Raw genomic sequence first — 19,219 nt, 5'->3', positions numbered from 1 at the left:
CACAATACAGTGACGCATATTACAGCCACATACAAGCCTGTATTACCGCCAGAGAAAATAAAAGGTATATTACGGACGTACAAGACAGTATTACTGTCACAGAAAATTAAAGACACACAATACACAGCGGCAGCCCACTAAGAACGGTCAGCTCAGCAAGTAAACATCAACAAAAGAAAGGCTGAAAGAAAGAAAAATACGACCAACAAAAAGACTGTTCCTACTAACGTTTATGCACCACTGTTCTAGCGCCCGTTATTGTAACGGGCTTAATGACTAATACACAAATAAAACCCTTAAGCTTTGCAAAAAGGCTTAACAGAAGAAAGGGAAAAAAGAACTGAAATGATGGAAAAAGAAAACAAAGAAATAGAAAAAAAAAAGCTATCGAATGCTTGAACATTTGCCACGTGCGCAATCACTCTAGACATGAAGGGCTCAGCTTTATTTAACTCTCTGCCTATTTCTGTTTTGGCCTCAATATCCCAAACTGATTTTCTGTTAAACAGCTTTATAGTAATCCTACTCCACTTCAGTATCTATTCAGCAAATTGATTTACTCGCATATAGTAATTGGTTTTAATTGCTTTGTAATCCACTTGATAATTATGAGCCTTACAAAAATCACTATATAAAACAGAGATTCATTGAGTTATGTGCAGCCCTTTGACCCACTCCGTGTTATCCTATTTCTTTTAATCATGTACATATTTAACTGAAATTATCATAGAAAGTGACTTATAAATTACTAGTGAAGAGAATAATTGAAACAACTTCAAAGTTCTCTTAGGGCTACAAGACGACATAAACAAATATATTCATAGATATCTGATACATTCAATGATGTACTTGAGCACATCATCAGTGATGTTACCTGGGCACATCAGGTGTCTCGAGTCTTTTAAACATCAGACACTCTCTCCCAGGTGACACACTGGGGAGTGATCAGTTCCCAGCATGTGCCCAAGTGGCTTGTGTCAATGGTTTGCTTCTCTTGATTTACAGCCACCTTGAGGTTTTCTCTGCTGCCTCTGTGGGGGTCCTCATGACTTTCTTCTTCTGCACACCTGCCTTGCACAAAATCAAGCTGCAAAGCCTCTGCAGTTCACCTCTACTGTGTCACAACATGCTCTCCATCTCTAAACTTGGCTAGTTTCCCCCCCATTTACTTCTTCCAGCATAACTACCTGCTTCAAAATCTTAAATCATAAATTTGAACTCAGATTTGTGTCCGTGTGATTTGTGCCTGGGGTTTGGGAATCTATGGTGCTCCCTGCATGTCTCTCTCTCTCTCCCTGTATATATATATATATATATATATATATATATATATATATATATATATATATATATATATATATATATATATTTATAATCCATTGTCTGTCTGTCTGCCTGTCTGTCTTTCCATGAGAGAACTACTTAACGGATTTAGATAATTTTTTTTCTATAATTTGCTTGAACATTCCGGTTAATTTTGCGACTCTCATCGCACTAAGTATCATAGTTTGGTTGTGGCACCAATTTATTCATGTTAATCTGAGAGACAGGCTGCGGGCCGAGGGGAGGGGGAGTCGGGACCTCAGGAGTAGGGAGTCGGGTGAGGCCATCCTCACTCACACACCAGCCTCCGTTCGAGTCGGTCTACCTCTCGCAACGTGTTGGAGCGTACCTTGCCTCCACTTAGCTAATGATACCTGTTTGTTCAACAGACATCATCATCTAGAGATTGTTAAGGAGTATCGTTTGACGTTTTTTGAGAGAGAGATCGTAGCTACGTGTGTTTTAGAGGGTACTGCGCCAGCAACGTGCTTTATTCCCCACGAGAGGGATGCTCTCCCGTCAGAGCTGAACACGATCAGATACAGTGCTATCATTTGACGTTGGAGTGTACCTACCTTCCGCTTGGCCAGAGATACCTTGCCAAATTTTTACATTATTGGCAAAGAGATACAGTTACATTCTCATTCCTGAGCAAGCCAGCAGCTGATCGAGCAAAGAGGAGGTAAAAAAACGTTATTTGTTTACCATTATCTCACAGTTTTAAAGGGGGTTTTCAGAGAAGTGGCCGCGTCTCCTTGGGGTGTTCAGCCCCCTTCTTCACAACACGAGCAGCAGAGACGTGAAGTGGCTGCCGCGTAGCGCAGGCTGAGGGGGTTGGCGAGCGAAGCAGGGGGCGAACCCCCTAGTTTTCATATAAAAGTGTAGCTGAAAGTGCTTTATAAACAGCAAAAAAAAATGCAACTATAAAAATAAATAAAAGGTAATAATGGAAAAATCCCTTTACAGGGGTTGACATAAATTACAATCAAACCCAGGCAGTTTGTAAGCCGCTAATGGTTATGTTGGCAAAGGACAGCATTCTATTTCATAATATACAGTAAGATATGGTCAAATGGCCAGGGAGAAGAGAAAAGAAAAACTTTGTAAATATTATTAACACCAAACAAAGTGTTTATTAAGGTCTTTTCACACAGCAGTAACTGACCATTGGAGGCACCTTGGTGGTTCTTATTCTTAAGCATTTAAATACACTGGTGAAATCCTGTAGTCCACCACTATCTAAATTGAAATAGACAATATATGATGCAGCTCTGGCAAATGAAGAATATTAAAAGAACCTTCCTTGAATTTTTACTTTAGAATCTGGATGACAGTCTTTGCACGACTGTGTAGCATATAAAGAGTTAGTTAAATGATCTTCCTAACACCTTCTTGGGCATAATCTCCGTAGGTCGGCTTGCTCTGATTGTTGCCAGACATCAGCACATGAGTTGGCAAAAAAAGGAAAAAAAACAGCAGGATTTGAAGTGAGAAAAGTCCTTATCTGAACAGAGTCAGCCTGCAACCACTTTTAAATGCCTTATCTTGTTGAAGCATCCATATGTTTTTGTGAAGAGGCTTATTTGTCATGTGTAACAATTATTAATTATAGTAGAGTACTTCTTCTCTTTTTTTAAAGACCTTGGTTATTCAGCCCCAATCAAAAGTTCCCACCACAGAGGTAAGCACCTGCTTGTAATTTTATTTTTAGGTTTAACATTTTAGAAGGGGTATTACTCAGCAGAAAAGGGCACACAGTCTACTGGGAGACTGAATAAATTACCCAATTACATTGGTTAAGTGGACTGAGAGAGGATGGTTGCCAACCATACAGGCTAAATTTCTAATAGTTTCACTTTCTTATGTCTCCAAAGTTTAATGAACCAGCACTGCTACTCAGAGGTTTGTCTCCTTACTTTGGCCTAATACTGTATGCATATCCATTTACCCATTCTTCCCATCATTCTTTACCTGTAGCCTTTTTATCCAATTCTTTCAATCAATTTAGAATTTCTTTGAGATGTTAGGCAGCAACAGTAACAACTGTGCCAATGTGCTACTAAACTGGCATACATTATTGTTTGTTTTCAATAGTTTACATCAAACTGGATCATTTCCAGGCCTCAACAAACCATTTACATTTATTGAGTGTTAACTGCACAAACATCTAAAGTATAATTTTTATGAAAAATAATGATAATCTAAATATGTATTGTCACATATTCATGTCTGTGGATCACTCTTCGGGCTGATATAAAGCATGTACTACCACCCTGGGTCAAGAGGAGGAGCTGACACTAACCTTCTCCTCTTTTGTTCCCTCCGCAGTATGGGGAAGACACTCGGTGAGGTTAAATGACTCCGCCTCTTCTGGTCTCCCACCTACAAAGCCCACAGCTGCTGGATAGTGTTGATCAGTCTGGAACCAAACACACTGTAAGACGGAGCTCTTTCCACCCTAACCAGAACCCTATGATTTCTTAGCCTGACGGCTTTCTTATTTTGAATTCTTGTATTTGTGTGCTTAGTGGCCCTTTTTCGTTACCGTTGTTGGACAGAATTAAATGGGGACAACCAGGTTGGTGCCCCAACATTTATCCATGGAGCTTGCAGTGTTTTCCTCAACCACAATATATAATGCATAGTTGACTGGCTACCCACTTGATCAATCATTCATCAACATAATGCTATTTCTCAGTTAGTTACAAAGCTGAAATTTGGAAGGTTGGTACATCTAAGGTAGTAGGTACTGTATCTGCTAAAAAAGGAAATTTTCAATATATAATAATAATAATTCATTACATTTATATAGCGCTTTTCTTAGTACTCAAAACACTATCCACACAGGGAGGAATCGGGAAGCAAACCCACAATCTTCCATAGTCTCCTTACTGCAAAGCAGTAGCACTACCACTACGCCACCTGTGAGGACTATATCAAAAAAAAAATGTAGAAAAACTAAATTCTCCAAAATCTCAAAAATACTTTGACTGATTGGACTGAAATTTGTTGAAGGCTTCAGAAAAAAGAAAAAAATTTCGGCACAGTGTTTATTTTTATTTGTCGATATTTGTTGGTAATAAAGCTGTAGCGAGTGGGCTGTTCTTAGGGACTATGTCCTTTTATTCTGCTGAGTGCTGAAATGGAAGAGAAGGAATCGCACCGTGAAGTGGAGTTGCCACTTTACTGTAAATAAATGAAGGTTGCTACCAGAAGAGAAGTGGAAGGATGAAAGCTCAAACAAGATGTGCTTAGCAAGTTGCGTCTTAGCAAGTACCATCAGTACCCCCTATGCTGTCCGCTTCTTCTTTCTCTTTGCAATGCAGTATAAAATAAATGCAAATTCAGTGGGGTGGGGCAATGTTGTCCCCCTTGCTTTGTTGAGTATGCTTATATACATTTACTTTGAAGTTCAGGTTGAGGGATGGTGGGGGGGGGGGGGGGGGGGGGGGGGGGTCCTTGGTGCTAAAATACATGTAATATTGCGGAGAACTGGCCTTTCTCAACTTGGAGGTCACACTACAATGTGCCACTATGCTGCAGCTCACAAAACAGAAGCAGGGAAGTGCCAGTACAGGGTATTGGTCAATACAGCATTCCTTGATAAGTTTAAACACTTGCTCAGGCCAGTAATGGAGTCCCCATGGACAGAACATAGAGAACGTGGACACTGTAGTGCTTTTTAATTGGCCCACTACCTGCACTTCTTTCACTTTCTACTTGGAGTACCAGCAACACTCTCCGATTTAGTTATATTTTATCAGGGTGGTCGAAGATTCACAAGGGATGCTCCTTGATCATATGTTTGTGTATTGTGGCTCTCCGAAAATCCCCCACCCCACCCCACACTTGACTAATATGTTTTATAAAAGTAATAACAAAAGGCAAGGAGGAGCAAGATGACTTAACAGACTACCGCCAGTAATTTGGTTAGACTTCAAGCACTGAGACATTGTATATAATTCATGATATTATTTCTTTTCATCTGTGTTTTTCTGTACAATGCTTAAAACTTTCAGTTCATTGAATGGCCTATGTAAATGTGCAGCCTATAAAAGTCAATGCTGTATGTAATAATTTAAAGCAACCCTTGATTCAGTGTGTATTGCTTTTACTCTAAACTTTGCAAAACTATGTAACGGTACAAGATTACAGAACACAGTGCAACATTCAGTTTTGACTGAAATTAACTTTTTACAGCGATGTGCTACAGGGCAAAATTATATGTATGCCCCTTATTTCATCAAATTACTTGTTTGATTTCAAGATGAAACCGATTCTTGTATTCCTCTAAGAGTGTTTTCCAATGGCCATCAACAAAAATCAAAGTCAGCTACTAGGAAAAGCAAGAATTGATTTACGCCATGAATGTTGTATTGTATAAACATATTCAAGAGTAAGGGGCTCCAGTGAATTGATATCATACAGAAAAATACTCAGTTAGTTGCACATCATTTGATACAGATGTACTGATACATCTAATTAACAGCAGTCCATTGAGGTCCATTGTTGTAGGAAATGTCCCAGGCAAAGCTGGGTAACACAACTAGTGAATAATAATTAAGAAAATAACAAGTCATTAAATTCTTACATAAAATAGACCAATAATAACTGTGTTTATACACTGGATTCAGAAAATATTCAGACCCCCTCACTTTCTGCACACTTTACTGTGTTTAATTTTAAATGGATACATTTGCGATTTCTGCCCATCAATCTACACTCAATAACCCATAATGATAAAGTGAAAACATGGTTTCAGAAAAGTTTGTAAATTTAATAAAAATCAAGACATGAAATCTTTTATAAGTATTCAACTCCTAATTTAATACTTTATAGAAGATAATAATGACTCTTATTACAGTCCTTCACTGATCCTCTTCTTTTTTGTTCATCTTCTAGTTTCTTTCGACTTTATGCAAGTAAATTAAAGACAATATGTTGTCATGCTCCATTAATGCTATCGTGCTAATTATGTTTTTTATAGAGTTTCGGATGTACAGTACATCCAGCTGAATAGTGCAGTAATTGAAATTTATTAAGTTGCAGTTCATCTAAAGGTGTGTGGCTGACATACATTTTACTGCCTTACATAAAATTGGGCCATTCAGTCTTTATTTACAGTGAGACACTGTGAACCATAGTATTTTCTTGATTATACTCTTTTACAGTTCATTACAGGAATAATTTAAATTCAATATGGGCCCCATTCAAGGATTTTATAAGTATAGCAAGTAGACAGGGGCTCAGAACCTAAATCTAACTACATTTATAGGCATGATTATGGTTCATTATAGGCATTGCAGACAACATGAATGGCAGGAAACTGGAAATGTACAAAAATGTTGCTCAGGTTGCAAACACCTCAATTAATGGAAACATTTACTGTTTTTAGTAGGTGGCCTTTGTTATTTGTCTATGTATGGCTCTGATGTCATTACATTATAGTAATCAATCCTATTCTTGAATCCCGCTATGGTACTGATTTTCTTATTTGGTTACTCAGATTAAAAATGTTTAGAACACCTGCTATCAAGTATTTCCCATGCACGGACTAACTAGTTTAGCTATTATACAGTAAACAACTATCCTCTAATTTTACAAAAGACTGCACTTCACATAAATCTGTTTTGTTGCTTAGCCTAAATTATGTCTGTAGTTCTTTTGTGATGGCTCAGACTTCTTATATATAGTATATATTTCTTCATTTTAAAATGTCTAATATTATAAGTAACCATGTGACAATATTAGTGATGAATAACAAATTAACCTCTGTGTGGTACATAAAATCTCATAAAAATAAAAAGGTCATGGGGTCCACAGCCAATCCTTGGAACACATGGCACAAGACTGAAACTCACCCCAGATTGAATACCAGACAGTGTATATTCTGACACATACCTACAAACACTAACAGAATCGCTAATTAACACCCACATCTTTAAAAAAACACTGGGGTATTCAGTGAAAAAATACAGATATGAAGAGAATGTGAATACTCCTCGCAGACAATCTCTGGGCATGAGATTCAGTATATTATAATATATTATTATATCTCTCTATTAAATAAAAAAATCCTGAGACGAGATGAGACTTTTTTCAAGAGATTTTTTCAAGTCCTGCAAAACAAGACTTTGGCCATGAGATTTGTTCAAATTGCGGTCTCCTCTCAACCATATTCAACCACACACACAGCCTTCTCACCTCTCATTTGCTGTGAATGCTTTTGACAGTCACAGTTCTTGCTTTCTCAGATCTTATAAATGTTTATGTTTTCCGCACTTTAAGTTCCAAATCTTATTGAAGAATTTCATCACGAAAGGTTATCAACAGAAGAAATGAGTACACGGGCAATCCTAGCACCGAGAAACGATGAAGTCAAATGAATTTATGTCAAAACTGTCGATCGGTTACACAGCAAATTGGTTAAATGTGTATCAATAGACTATGCTGAAACAGTTGGTGGGGATCGTTACAATATCCCGAACAATAATTACAACCGTTAACACTGTCTGGTCTTCCACTGCACAAATTACTGTAGAAAGAAGGATGTATCCAAGAAAGGTAATGTAGTACATCTTCTGCGGATAACATCAGACAACAAAGATATGCCATTTGTATTAAAATGTTAATAGTTTCCCGTTAGAATAGCATTGGCAAAGACAATTAACAAATCTCAGAGAAAAACATTCAAAAAAGTCGTTTTATTTATTAGAGAGAAAGAAACAAAATTCAGTCACGGGCAGTTAAACGTTGCATTGTCACAATAAAAGTCCAAACACAGAATCAAAATTAAATGCGATATTGACGAAAATGTAATTCAAAAAATTGTTTTTACTTAAGCTTTACAGTAAAAGTGTAAGTTTAAAAAGTATTTGCGTGTTAATTTCAAATTATTATGTTTTACTATTTTTAATATGGTTAAATACTCGCTGTAATGTAAAATAGTTAATTTTATTATGCATACAGTTTGTAACAATTCCCATGAAAATAACATATCTGTTTAAATTGTACATCTGCATCCCCATACACGAGCGGCAGAACCACAAAGAGGCTAGCACATAATGCAGGCCCGGGGATTGCTGAGTGCAGCGAGCAGGGGTCAAAGCCTCCAGGAAAAATATATTATGCAACATATTATGCAATCTACCATGTGAAATTCCTGTACATTAAGTAATGGCGAATAAAAGTGATTCCGATTCTGATTCTTATTATGAAAGTTACGGCTCATGTGCTCCGTACACCAAAGGACGAATGAGAGAATCATAGTATAAATTTGTGGTCGAGAAATCTGCATGGTGATATTGAGTCATCATGGACCAATCAATTCCTATGGAAGGTTTCCAACAATGTTTTGAATTTATACCTCAAAGAATGCAAGCTGTTCTGTAAGTAAAAAGGGTTCGTACCCGGCACTAATGTCAGACATGTGACCCACAGAAAGCAATGTGGAGGCTCTATTCAGGTTAAAAAATGGGGGGAATGCTGTGGGTGCTGAATAGCCTTTGTCTTCCTTTCCCTTCCTAAATGGACAGAACAGGAGGGCTCACTGAAAGATCCATGACACCTGGACCCTTAAATCACCATGATGCCTTGGTGGGAAGAAACCTTTTCAATGCCAAAAGAGGCCATCTTGTAAAGCAGACAGTCACACCTTTTGAGATTTTTGCTTTGGATTTTTACATTTTCCTTCATATTAAAAAGTGCATCTTGGCAGGGACTCCAGCCCTTGACCTTTCTATCTTTTTACAGTAAATAGTTGATTGTAATGAAGTGGTCTCTAATTGTCGAGAACAGATGCCTCGGAGATGTGGCTGTTTAAGGACTATGCAGGAGTCAAGGACACTGGGACAATGGGAGTTGTAATTGAAGCTCTAACCTTTGCTTAAAATCAATTCAGTTTGTCTCAAGAGTGAAATTTGTTTTGTCAGCAGGTTTTTGCTGAGACACTAAGACTTCACATTAAAAACATTGAAAATAAGAACTTAGCCACCATACATACATTTTATACAAATAAGTAGAATATAATAGTAAGCATAATATATATGAAATAACATCAGAATGTACTTATTACATGTAAAAGTCAAACTAACATTAAGACTAATGATTGACAAAAATGATAAGTATTCACCCCACAATATAAAAAAACACTAACGTAAAACGGAAGTGGCTAAAAAAGATTGTTTTTATTCCTTGTTTTATGGCAGATAACTATTGAAACTATTTCAAACACTGAGGGGAATGATGGGATCTCCCTTGGAGGTCTGAAAGCATGCTGATATATAGAAACTATATATCGGAGAGCAGGGGAGGAGATCCCCCTTCGTGGTTTGAAATCATGCAGATACTTTATATACAAACTATATCGGAGAGTGGGAAGTGGATGTTGCTCCAAAAACTCAGTGAATGGACAGTTGGTTTTTTTAAATACAGGTTGACATTGGTTGCTACACATACAGTACATTGAGTGATGGTACTTATAAAGCAAGAACAGTGAAGTGCCAAGACTGAATACTTCCCACCACTTCAAGTTGAATCCCAGCAAGACTGAAGTCTTGTACATCAAAGGTAAATCATCTCCGAATCTTGACCTTACAATCTCTTTTGACAACTCGGTTATCGTCCCCTCAAAAACGGCAAGAAGTCTTGGTGTCACTCTAGATGAAGACTTGTCTTTTTCTCCACACATCAGCAACCTCTCCAGGTCCTGCAGATATCTTCTTTACAACATCAGGAGAATCCACCCCTTTCTCACTACAGAGGCTACTCAGCTTCTCGTCCAGACCTTGGTCATCTCTAAGCTGGACTACTGCAACTCTCTGATGTCTGGACTTTCACTAAAGGCAACACGACCACTTCAATTGATCCAGAATGCAGCTGCAAGACTCATTTTTAATATTCCCAAATTCTCACACACTACACCTCTGCTGCGGAACCTGCAATGGCTCCCTGTGGCTGCCCGCATCAGGTTCAAAACCCTAACACTTGCCTTTAAGGCCAAAACTGGAACTGCACCACCTTACATATCAGCACTGGTTAAGCAGCGTGTCACTTCTCGCTCTCTCAGAACATCAAGCACTGCTCGTCTCGAACCACCCTTACTTAAAAGAAGAGGATGACATGCATCAAGACTCTTTGCAGTGTTGGCTCCTCAGTGGTGGAACGAACTTCCTCTTGCTGTACGAACAGCGGAGACCCTCACTGTCTTCAAATGTCGTCTGAAGACACACTTCTTTAAACAGCACTTGGGGGACTAAAGTCCCCATACTTTTTTTTTTTTTTTTTTTTCTACCCTTTTTCTCAAAAAAAAAAACATTTTTGTACTAACAACTTACTATTTTCTTCTAGCATGGTTTTGTGTACAACTTGGTCAGCAGTAACTTGTTTAATGACAGTAGATTTAATCCTAGCCTTAAAGACTGAAGAACAGTTGTAGACTACTAAGCACTGTTGTAAGTCGCTCTGGATAAGAGCGTCTGCTAAATGTTGTAAATGTAAATGTAAATGAATACTAGACCGCGTCAAGCACTGGATTATGGAATATTTGAAATGGCCGATTTTTACTTTTATAAACTGGAACCTGTGACCTGATGACAACAACTGGGATTTTTATATGCCGTTGGTGAATTCTAACTGAGAGAATACATTCGGTTTTTCTCAGTTCTTCCTCACTAAAGAAGTCTATCAGGTTTGACTGCTCTTGCAGAACACAAGGGCAAAAAAATAACACTTCAGAAGATGAAATGAAGGTTGTAAAACAAGCATATTCATAGCCAGTAGACAAACAGATGTCCTTACCCCAAAATCTTTTAAAAATCAAAGTTACTACACAGTCGTAACTTTGTTGCCAAACAACCTATAACCTGAAACACTTCACTGTAAATTGTGGTCAGACTAGTCAAACACAGAATGTGCTAAGTCGTCGACTTTTAAACTATCACTGTTACAATACCACTCAATGTGGCAATGGTGGCACTTGTTTTGGTGCACCGGTAAATTAAAAACAAATATTAAAAAATTCTTATTGTTCCATAAAGCAAATTCATAATGGAAATAATAAAAAAAAAATTGAAATCTGTGTATTTGAAAATGTGCAACATAGTCCAGAGAACTAATGGGAAAAAATATCCAAAGCCAAGAAACGTATAAAATCTGGAATTCACAAAACCTTCTTCATAGTTACAGTTTCATTTTGTCCTGATTTATAGTATTTCCAGATTCAAGCTCAGCAGAACTTAAATTAAGACAGACTCATTACAAGATTAATAAAAGATTAGAATTCATGCAATGAATTGCCATATATAGACAGTAGAAATGCTGCTGTTACTTTTGGCTGACTGTTTCTGTATTTTGATTGAAGTCTTCTTTGAGTCTATGATTGTCTCAAGATATTTATATTCTAAACAATCTACACTGCCTCATCTTTAATGATTTTTTCTTGAGGGCATTTTGAGTTTCTTCTAAAATCAACCTTTAGCTCTTTGTTTTTTGTAACATTAAATTGTAGAAGAGACTCATCACACCAGTTAACAAAATCATCTCCCTCTGAACCATGACATGTCATTTACATTAAGCAGGCTTACAATCACCAAGTTGTATTCTTGTAGATCAGTGTTTCTTACATTATGGGTCATGCTGAGTTGTGACACCCACCCCACCAGCCCCCACTGTGAAAATCAGCAGTGATTCTCCAAGGAGGACAATGACAGATGGTGATTCCCCAAAGGTGGACATCTCATACCCACCGATGATGATTGAATTTCATTGGGGGAACACCCCCCTTTCGGGGTAACGGATTGATGATTGGCCACTGCATAACACTGGTTTTAGGTCAAGAAGACAAACAATAGTCAAAATTGCGAAAAACATTTCACGAACCGCTGATGTACATGAACACGAAGGAGAAAGAACTCATCACTCAGGAGAACCTGTGGATGAGGACAGTGTGTCAGACAGACATGCAGTCATTTTCATGCTTGGAGTCCAGTCTGTTAACTTCAGCTGAAAAGCACCATCACTTCTGTATGTGCTTCACTCTCTTATAGGACAGCATTTCCCAGAAGTGGATTATTTTAGCAAATATGGTTGGGACAATGTGAGCACACAGAATCATTTGGATTATGTATCATGAGTAATCTGAGATGTTTTTTTCACTGACACTTTTAAATTGTTAGCTTTTGCTCAAGATGGTTCTCCATGAAAATATAAGATTAAGCATTTTTCTTAGCCATCACTACAAACAATGCAGGGGTAATTAACAGATACAAAAGTTATTACTGTTGGGTGGAATATTCATTTAATTCTCTAGTAAAACTAATGAGCATCTGAAACAATTAACATTCAATTGTTATACTCAAAAATCAAATAAAAGCATAATAAAGAACAGGAATACATTACCATAAAAACACCAAACAAAAAAGAAAAATAGGAAGGAAGGGAAATACTTCAAAAAGTATAAGGTTAATTAGAACACTTCCAAACAAAAATAAATAAAACACTTAAAATCAGAACACACTTGAGAACATAAAGAATATAATAACACTCAGGAATCCAATCTGAAATCCACCGTGTTTAACTTTTATATGCAGAAAAGCAAGATGAATACAAATAAAACACTGGAAAGAGCTTGAATAAGAGGCATGAGGAGCCCTTTAGTGCTGCATTTAGGCACAGCACACCTTTTTTAACTCAAAATCAGGGCTTTAAGTAATTGAGACATAAACACCAGAAACTTGATAAAAAGAAGAGTACAATCCCAAAAGAGAAATCCACTTGGCTGAAAAGCCAAATTTGAAAACACTGATGATGAGTAGTCAACATGCAATACGTTATTCCTATAACAGAAAGGAAAGGACCCATTTATTAACCCATTAATTATATCATGGATTCAGGGCTTTCTTTTAAATTCATTCACAGACAGCAGAGCCGACCCAAGGCATAAGCAAACTAAGTGACTGCTTAGGGCCCACGAGGCCACCAGAGGGCCCCCAAGAGTGCTCGAAATGTCCCAAACAAGTATTTCTTTTTTCCTTTTTAATTATTATTATTATTATTGGAATTACCAGGTTCTAACTTGTAAAATACGAAAAGAAACAGCAGTAAATTTCAAGCCACACAAACAGTTTATTCATAAATTGTTACAAAACAGAAACTGGTGTAGTAGCCGTGTCTGCACGTATTAGATGCTTTCTACAGTTTAACTGGTCTGGTTGTCTGATACGACAGATCTTTCGTTTGTCTATAAATTGTCACCAGGCTGAAGGAAACGAATACTTATTTTACCATTCTCATGACAGTATCTTACCAAGTCCAAATAAGAAAAATTCCCTTCGTTTCCTTTTTGAGCTGGAAAAAATCTTTCATGGTGACTCTGCCGAGTCATTTTTAACAAATTATCAGTCTCGCCAAAAAACAAACTTCAATCAGCAATCTGACAACAACACAGGTAGGCTACTTCTCGGGTCTCCTGCTTTGCCAGGATTACAGGGCACCTATCATATTATTAAAACGTGGAAATAGTTTGGAGGGCACAGATGAACGCTATCCCCCTATTTCTGTATGATGCAGGCCCCTTGAGTTGACTCGAAAGCTTGCATATTGTAATCTTTCTAGTTAGCCAATAAAAGGTGTCATTTGGCTTAACATTTTTTCAAAAGTCCTTCATTCATTCAAACACAGGCCGTCCCCAACATTGTGTTTTATCACGTTTATTTTTTACTCTGTACACAAGTGACCTCAGATAGAGCAATGACCATAGTTTTAGAATCAAGCACTCCATGCTGATAGGTTGCATATCTGGGTAGGATGAAAACCATTACTTAAATCAAGTAGACTGTTTGACAGACTATCTTACTCTGAATGTCAAAAAGACTAAAGAAATAATGATTGACTTCAAGAGACATCAACTTGCATGTTCACACATCATTGTTCTCAGGCAGGAGGCAGAATTAGTCACTGAATATAAATACTTGTGCCCTACCCTAGATAACAGTCTTAACTGGAATACAAATGCAAAATGAAATCTGCACTTATTTTTCCTCCGTAAACTCGGACTTTCTGAAGAGGACAAGGGCCTCATGTTGTCCTTTTACCACAGTGTCATTCAGTCTGTCCCCGTTTTCAGCTTCATGGCCTGGTTTAGTATAGATAATCATACTAATATAGATAATTTGGTAAGCATGTGTCGGGGGCAACGTTGAAAAAACTGGAAATGATCTCAACTGATGACAGAAAGCAATTATACACAAAAGTTTATTTCCGTAAATCAGGTAGGACAGTCACTTTAAAAACCAAAAATTTGCTCTAAAAATTCCTTTCTCCCCAGTGTCTTACATCTTTTTTATAAAGCATATCAGGGAAAATTTCGAAAGTACAGAGTTTTTCCTATTTTAGGCTAATTTTACCTTCAAATTGCTAGAAGTAATTTTAACCAAAAAAAACCTTTTTCAAATGATGTAAACATTTTTAGAATTTCTGAGTAAGTTTTAACCTGTCTTGTCTTTGTTTGTTATATTTCCTTTCTGTCCATTACCAGATGCAACCGAGAAGGCAAATTTTATGTTTTCTTGTGTAAACATGACTAAATAAAAACCTTGAACCTTAATCGCTCCCATAAAAGAGCGGAAAAAGACCAAAGCAGTGGAGCTTGGAGAAGACTGTGACCTCATGATAGCAGTCTACCTCATATATACTGTGCATTACAGTTTATTAACTTGTATTTCTTGATTTTTGACGATAGACATCACCCTATCCATACCCTCTACAAACAAATTCAGATAGAAGCATGCTTACCAGAAACAGACCCCACAATGCTATAGCTGTATGGTGGACAGCTAGACTAAAAGAACTCCTCCCTTCTTCCAACCACCCTGTAAGGGGTCTAATAATGACGTAATTATTGGTTTAGAGTACTCAATGCAAGTCTTCATCAATCAATTAAGAATATCTATATTACAGTTGCTCTGTAGGAGTAGAGTGTTGTACCGTGTTAGCCGTTATAAATGCAATGAGAAGTCAAGCCAAATGACAACCTTTGATTGGCTAACTAAACAGGTTACAATATGCAAGCTTTCGAGGGAACTCAGGCCACTTCTTCAGGCTAGATGTAAATTACAGTGGCTCCATAATACAGATACACAGCTCAGGATATTCTTGCTGAGTTTTGTGTAAAAAATGTTTTTTATTTGTCTTTTATGAAAAATGATCAAAAATAAGTAAATAGTTTATGATGAGAACTGAGCACACCATGTCAAAATATGAACTTTAGCACAGAACTTCCTCTTAACAATCCATCTATTGGAATGTATTTTGTAATGCACGTAGTAATAAAATGCATTACTACAAATGTTTGTGATGCACCATTTATTTGTGATGTTGGAATGACAGAGACAAAGCACATAGATGGATATATGGATGCACACTTATACTTTTTTAAGGTGGATAGAGATAGAGAGCCAATTTATTTATTTATATATTGACTTTCTGTAAAAAGCTGTTTCCCTCTGGTGAAAAATAAAGTGATATCTATCTATCTATCTATCTATCTATCTATCTATCTATCTATCTATCTATCTATCTATCTATCTATCTATCTATCTATCTATCTATCTATCTATCTATCTATCTATCTATCTATCTATCTATCTATCTATCTATCTATCTATCTATCTATCAAAATGAAGTCCATCCATCCATTGCCTTAACCCACCAACCCAAGGCAGGGTCACGGAGCAATCCAACAATCAATGTGTGTAAGGCTGGCAAACATTTGGACAGGGCACCAGTTTATCACAGCATGAACACAAAACTAATTGTTTTGCAATGAACACATTTTTTTGGTCAAAGGGTTAGAGGTAGAAATGTTAATGCTATTATTTTCACATATAGCTATCAACAACCACAATATTATAAAGTAAACCATTTAATTATGTTTCATTTGAGATTTTAAAGATCCAGAGCAAAAGACAAAGATATGGTTTAAAAACAAAGCGCACTCAGTAGATATAATGCAGTAAATCACTTATTTGAAATAACTACTTACCATTAGTGTGTATGCTGTCTGAGCTTCCATCTTGCTGTAAGATAAGTAAAAGAGTATAAAGTTAGAAGCTGCAAATTCAATCAAAGTGCTTCAAGTATTGAATTCTTTGAATAAGATCACTTTATTTCAGGGTCAAAAGAAGCTTCAGCCCACCCTGGTAGCATTAAGCACACATAAGGAATCAGCCTTGGGCAGTGTGCGGGGCACACTCACACACTTACTCACACTGGGCCAATTTAAAGTCAAGAAGCACCCAGTAAAATTGAAATCAAATAAATAATGCCTCACTGTGACTGTGACGGCTCATTTTGTTATTAGTTAAGAGGTTTTAGTTAAGAAGTTTTCCTTTCTTTTTCATTTTTAATAGTTACTCTCTGCGGTGGGTTGGCACCCTGCCTGGGATTGGTTCTTGCCTTGTGCCCTGTGTTGGCTGGGATTGGCTCCAGCAGACCCCTGCGACCCTGTGTTCGAATTCAGTGGGTTGGAAAATGGATGGATGGATGGATAGTAACTCTGGTGTGTATTGAGAATGGAGGTTGTTTTGTTGTTATAATAGCTGTGTTAAATGGGTTTGGCCAGGGAATTTGGGAAGATAATGGGCCTCAGTTATGGTGCTGAATGTACTATATAACTAAAAGAGTTTTCTGAATGCAATACTTGCAGGCTTTTTTTGTTGTTGTTTAAACCAAAAGCTAGTATTATTTGCAGGCAGTGTGTTGTAATAGTTATTCAAATCCAAAAGAAATGTAAGCAATTGCATCTCAAATATGTCACCTTAGATAAGGGTGTCAGCTAAGCAATAATACAATTATTAGGTCAATGGAGCTGCTTAATCTTGAATATTCGATTGCCCACGAGTGAAACATTCCTGCATTCAATCAATTCCTGCTTTTCCTTATAACTTGGCTTTTGTTGATGATCATTGCAAACCATAATTATACAGAAAAGAGTATTGTTTTGAGCTGAAAGTGATAATCAGGAAGTATAATGAGAAATTTGAGTATATATTATTATCATTATTAGACGTTTATGATTTTTCTTATATCGTTCATTCAAGTATTTCTTTTCATGATTTTCATCAGTAAAGTATTTTGGAGAGTGGAGACGGGGCATCCCCATTCAAAGCAAGCAGATGCAAATGTTAATGTGAACAGTTTTAGAGGTCAGCAGTGAGGGTCCCCTTCCAAAGTCCACTAAATGTATATTATAATGGAGTAGCTCATGGGGGATCTGTTTTTTTTTTTTTTTTTTTTTTTTTTTATTGAATTTATTAAAAACATAAAACATTTGATACAATCAAGTCAAAACTTAACAGAATTAAATTCAAATCAACACCCACCCATGTGAAAGAGAGGAAGTCCAACAGCCAAAGTGAAACAATTGAGAGTAGTAAAGAGAGAAAGGAGTCTTTCTCCCCCAGTATAAATGCTTATTCTGAAATGTTATTGATTAGTTCCTGCCAGGTTTTAAAATGTTTTGCACAGTAAGAATTTGATTTTTTACAATTTGAAATAGTATATAACATTAGTTACTCACTGGCTTAAAAGAAGTGGGTTAGATTTTTTCCATTTGAGCAAGATAAGTCTGTTAAGTTTAAACTGACAACATTGGTCTCGGCTTGTCTTGGATCTGAGGATACTATTTCTGCCTCTACTTCTGCCTTCTTTAATTTTGCTTCTAGAGTAGGAGCACCGACACTCACAGCCACAGTACCTAGCATCTTCACTGGAGCTTTACAGTACATTTGCTAACCACCGAGCTTTGTATCTTCCATGAAATTCGATGAACTTTCTCCTTCCATTCCACACCTGACTGTATATGGCAAATGTGATCCCAACTCCTTTTTCCTCTCCAGGACACCAACCCTTCTTCATTCTCCCATCCACCCTATTGGTTAGTACTGTTGCTTGTTTGACCTATCAATCACTTCTTCTGCCTGCTTTGTCCTGAGATATCAACACAACGCAGAGCATATACATTAACATAATATTAATAAATATTGACAAATAAAAACTTTTTCAACAGATAAAAAACACCGTCAGCTAATTTTCTTTTTCTATGATGAAAACCAAATCTATCAGCCAAAGCATTTAGTTCGGAGTATTTAATTTTTCTATTTGGACAGTTTACCCTTAACTATGACATTTATCTTCTGACAAATTTCAGCTTTTTCACTACTAAAAAATTTGTTTTTGTTGACGAGTGACTATGCTAGCTGTGGCACACATGGTAGCTGGGCCATCTGAAGGGTTGAAATCTAAGTATTCAACTTAGACCTCGGAGTTAACGTTTGCAGTGCACCATCTATTAGAATGTATTTGGTAATGCATGTAGTAATAAAATGCATTACTACAAATGTTTGTGATGCACCATTTGTTGTCATGACAGAGACAAAGCAAGTAGATGGATATATGGATACACACTTATTCTTTTTTTAAGGTGGACTGAGATGAGAGAAAATTTGCTTATTTATATTTTGGCCTTCTGTAAAAAGCTGTATCCCTCTGTTGAAAAATGAAGTGGTATCTATCTATCTATCTATCTATCTATCTATCTATCTATCTATCTATCTATCTATCTATCTATCTATCTATCTATCTATCTATCTATCTATCTATCTATCTATCTATCTATCTATCTATCTATCTATCTATCGAAATGAAATCCATCCATCCATTATCTTAACCCACCAACCACCAACCACAGAGTCACGGAGCAATCCAGCAATGTGTATAAGGTTGGAATCACATTTGGACAAGGCACCAGTTTAGCACAGGATGAATGCACACACACACATAATGGCAATTTTGAGTGAACAATGAACTAAAAGTACACTGCCTGGCCAAAAAAAAAGTC

At 36.9% G+C, this 19,219-nt stretch overlaps 1 protein-coding gene across 2 annotated transcripts in view; it reads right to left on the bottom strand.

Annotated features, from left to right (window-relative positions):
- The window catches only part of fstl5 (follistatin-like 5), a 1,175,110-nt gene that overhangs the window by 959,228 nt on the left and 196,663 nt on the right, over positions 1-19,219 (bottom strand). For both annotated transcript variants that reach the window (XM_028802632.2, XM_028802633.2), the window contains exon 3: positions 16,364-16,397. In XM_028802632.2, the coding sequence (XP_028658465.2) occupies positions 16,364-16,397 (34 nt within the window). The remainder of the gene's footprint in view (positions 1-16,363; positions 16,398-19,219) is intronic.

The sequence above is a fragment of the Erpetoichthys calabaricus genome, chromosome 5 (assembly GCF_900747795.2).
Source record: "Erpetoichthys calabaricus chromosome 5, fErpCal1.3, whole genome shotgun sequence".
NCBI classification, from domain to species: Eukaryota; Metazoa; Chordata; class Cladistia; order Polypteriformes; family Polypteridae; genus Erpetoichthys; species Erpetoichthys calabaricus.
The sequence above is the reverse complement of the archived record's forward strand: the minus strand, read 5'-3'. Positions and strand labels throughout refer to the sequence as shown.